Source organism: Dermacentor silvarum, chromosome 5 (assembly GCF_013339745.2).
Source record: "Dermacentor silvarum isolate Dsil-2018 chromosome 5, BIME_Dsil_1.4, whole genome shotgun sequence".
Taxonomy (NCBI): domain Eukaryota; kingdom Metazoa; phylum Arthropoda; class Arachnida; order Ixodida; family Ixodidae; genus Dermacentor; species Dermacentor silvarum.
In genome coordinates, this window is record NC_051158.1 from 63,533,942 (window position 1) to 63,538,068 (window position 4,127).

General features: G+C 47.4%; 1 protein-coding gene across 1 annotated transcript; it reads right to left on the minus strand.

Moving 5' to 3' along the window:
- Positions 1-1,081: 1,081 nt before the first annotated feature.
- LOC125945649 (uncharacterized) lies at positions 1,082-2,985 on the minus strand. Its single transcript, XM_049667857.1, has one exon. It carries the CDS (start codon positions 2,983-2,985, stop codon positions 1,783-1,785), a length of 1,203 nt encoding a protein of 400 aa, XP_049523814.1. The 3' UTR covers positions 1,082-1,782.
- Between the last annotated feature and the right edge of the window lie 1,142 nt (positions 2,986-4,127).

Genomic DNA, 4,127 nt, shown 5'->3' on the forward strand with positions numbered 1-4,127 from the left:
TGATCCATGCTACCTTCTAAGCACTCAAGGACTGAACGTGCGATATGAATATTTGTTTGTATAGAGCGTCCTCGAATTCCACATGTTTGATGGTCACCAACTAATTTAGCAATGACTGTCTGCAACCTATTTGTAAGTACTTTTGCAAATATTTTATAATCGACCTTACATAATGATATCGGCCTATATCCGTTTACACTCTTTAATACTTCATTATCAGTGCTCTTTGGGATTAGGGTCGTATGGCCCTGATAGAAAGTCGGAGGAAGCTCACCATGTTTATAAGCGTCTTTGAAAACCTGCTCAAGAAAGGGACACAGGAATTCCTGAAATTTTACATAAAACTCGGCACTAAGGCCATCAGGGCCAGGCGTCTTGTTTTTCTGCAGAGTTTCAACAGCAAGCTTAATTTCTTCTCGAGTTATTGGCTCGTCAACGCTGACTCGATCATCATCTTGTAATTGTGGCATAAGAGAAATAAATTGATCGGCTTTTTCTTCGTAACCCTGCTGAAGCGTAACTGCAGTGAAAAGATTTTTATAGTGATCTTCAAATATGGTGATTATCTGCGACGTTTCTGTATATATGGAACCACCAGATTCAATTTGTAATATCTGCTTTGAAAGCGCGTATCGCTTTTCATCACCAAGAGCCCTTTTTGTGGGCTCCTCGTCTGTGAAACGAGTTGTGCATGAACGCACCACTGCTCCTCTGTACACTTCCGTCTCATATTTCTGTACCTCTGCTCGAACAGTATTTATCTCGTCGCTATATAACCCTGGCTCCTGGCTTTCGAAAGCGTGCAGCTTATGAAGTAGATTGTAAAGGTGATGTTTTTCTGCATTTTTTCTTTGAGATAGCTCACATGAAATAGCAATCGCTTCATTTTTTACTCTCTGTTTGAACATTTCCCATTGAGCAAACAGTGGGAGCTGTCGGCGCTATCTCTAGAAATAATTCTTTCACTTTGTTTACAAATTTTTTTTCTCGTAAAAGTTCTGTGTTAAGTTTCCACAATTCCCAATTTGTAGTAAACTTGCGAAACTTTCTGGGACCCCATGAAACAGTCACTAAACAATGGTCTGTGAAAAATATAGGCTTCACGGCGTAGTTGTGAATGTGAGACCAGAGATCCGTCGAAACATACACACGATCAAGTCGAGCATGAGAGACGCCTTGAAAGTGCGTGAACCGCACGCAAGAAGGCGTGTAGGCTCCCACGTCTATTAGATTGTGGTCTTCCAGTAATTGCTGAAGCAAAGTTGCACTTGCATCATAACGCTTTCTTAGGTATGAATGGTCTCTATGATCACAAACACAGTTAAAGTCTCCCAAAACTACCAAATCTCTGTCAGTGTCTAGGAACGGAGCAAGAGACAGAAAGAAAGCCTTCCTGTCGCTCACTGTTAGGGGAGCATAGACACAAATAAACCGCCAATTACGGGAACGAAAAGAGAGGTCACAACATAGAAAGCGGCCTTCCCCATCAACACGTAGCGACAATGAAGCGTGATTCAACTGCTTTCTAACTAACAAAAAGCACCCAGCGGAAGCACCAACCGCTTGGCTAACACACACCTCATAATCTGGTTGAAAAATTTGCAGCGCAAGGTTAGCATCGGTAGCAGAAGAAATCTTGGTCTCTTGCACTGCACCAACATCAATTTCATGCTGCCTAAGCACATGGAGTAACTGCTGCTGACGCCTTATACTCCGCAGCCCACGCACGTTGAGTGTCGCTACACATAAGGGGAGGGTGAAGGTGGTAGCCATTTTGCTCACCTAAAGCTTTTGTTCTTCATCACCCTTGGCCACAGGTAAATCTGTGGTCTTGCTCCCTTTGCACTTCTTTATAGCACTCTCCTTACTTCGCTGACAAAACCGCCGCGGCACACCATCACCAGGGGAGGGAACCCGTTGAGCACTAGAAGGCACACTCTCGGGTGCCTGTACTGCACTCCCCGTTGTTTCATCGTTGCACGGTGCCGGACGCTTCCTCGCTTGACTGCTGTCCATCGCCTCTTCTTCCTTGTCACCATCGGGGGGCTTTTCTTTAAGGTTTTCTTGGTCATGTGTGCAAACCGAGTTATTGCCAGTAGTTTCGCTTGGGATGCTGTGGCTGCTCGGCATTGGCTCTGGAGACTCCTGTTCTTCGTCCCTGATGCCGCCTGTGGCTTCTCCGGTAGCATCGACTATCTCTGTAGCATCCATGAGATGGTCCAGTTGTGGCTCTTCTGCGCTGTGTTGCCCAGAACGAAGCTTATTGGCATAGGTCGATACACAGGCGTCCACCGAGTGACCAAATCGGTGGCACTGCAAGCACCTCGGCGTTCTGCATTGTCGACGGACATGTCCCACACGCTTGCAACGAAGGCACAGCGGAGGCCTGCCGGGGATCAGTACCAGGCACTGGTGTCCATAAATGGACATAATGTGTGGTATTGAGCTTACGGTGACAGTATCCTTGAGCACCAAGGAAACCTCCCGGTTTGTCGTCACCCACTGTTCCATACCAGTGCATCTCCACACCTCTCTCGAGAGAGACTTCACCTGACCGTACGCCTGGAACGCCTCTTCAACCCGTCGAGCTTCAAGATGAGGCGGAAGCCAGAGTAATTTGAGCTTGATATTTTTAGTCTCCGGATCTATCACCATGCACTTCAGTCCTTTGACACGGAGCTCACCACAGGCAACGAGTTTATGTTTCGCCGCACTACTAGCGCAGGTAACCATCCATACATGGCTCATCTGATACTGTCCTACACCTATAATATCTGCAGTATCCACTACTTCAAGCAGAGCGTCTCGGAAATCAGGAGCACGGTATGGTCTGCCACTCAAGTCCGCATGAAGAAAAATGGAATTCAGCACATCGTTACCGGTTGGTAGACGCGGGAGGACAACTTTGTAGCTTGCATCTTCATTCAAAAACGGAGTCGACGATCCTCGGCCTGAGGCCGATACGCTGTTTCCAGCAGAGAGCATTCCGAGCACAGCCGTTCCACTCGGCTTCTTCTTCTTCGAACAGCCATGCTTCCCGCTTCCAGAACACGTATTCATGCAAGGCAAACGATTGCTTTCGAGAGTCGTCGTCGAAAAAAAGGTCGCGCCATCCTCCTCGCCCTCCTTTTTTTCTCTCTGGCGTGTGCAATCATTCCGGAACCGGCAGCCAGCGAGCTCGATTTCGAACGCATAATATCGAAATACTGCCACAGAACACCCATACAAACTACCACATACTACGCCGTCACGATACATGCGGTCACCAAAGGGCAGAAAGTGGGCGAAAGCACGAAAGCATGGTCGCTTTCGGTGCCCCCAGGAGGCGCTGCCACTGCCCCAGGGGCATGACCGGTAAAATTACAGATGATATTCTTTTCCGTCTTCTGCTGTTGCTCCCTGTTGCTGTGCGTGCGCGCTGCATTGAGGCAGGTCGATGTGGATGTTTAATCGTGTGTACGCTGTGCCGAGAGAAAATGTCGTGCTCCTTGTGTGCTTTGATGATCACTTAGCCCCTGGGACCGCGTAACGTAGCTCGCAGTATCGTGTGGTTCGCCGATGTCGATTATCGCACTTATGGCCCGCTCGCGCTTTCTTTGTTCCCGGCTCATGAAAAAGCCTCTGACAATATCGCATCGGATCACAGTGCACGGAAGACTTTGTTGAGGTATTACGTGCTGTAGTTCATCCGCACTTCAACAATGTTTACGTCGGAAGGATCGTCGTGCAGTCGACACCGGGACCTGACATGAAGGAGCGTTTGCCGACTATGCCTAGAAAGGTAAGTCCGGCGCTTGCGCGCAGTTTTGTAGTCAGTGGCTCGTGAAGTGTGAATTGTTATACGGATCACGAGATGATTATTAAAGCGACCACAGTGATAAATGTGTTTTTTTTTCGAATGTTCGTGTTCATGTAGCAGTGCACATTTAGCGAACAGTTTCACGAAAAATCTCCTGAAACTTATTGGACGTTGCCAGGAGCGTTATCATGTATTTGCTTTCTGCTATAACATATGCTAGCTCCGGTGATTGTTTGACCTGAATGGTAAAGAAAGAATTCAACCAGGAAAGTTACTGCTTGTGTTCATAATTTCTGTATAGGTATTTCTAGAAGTACAGCCTTCCGCA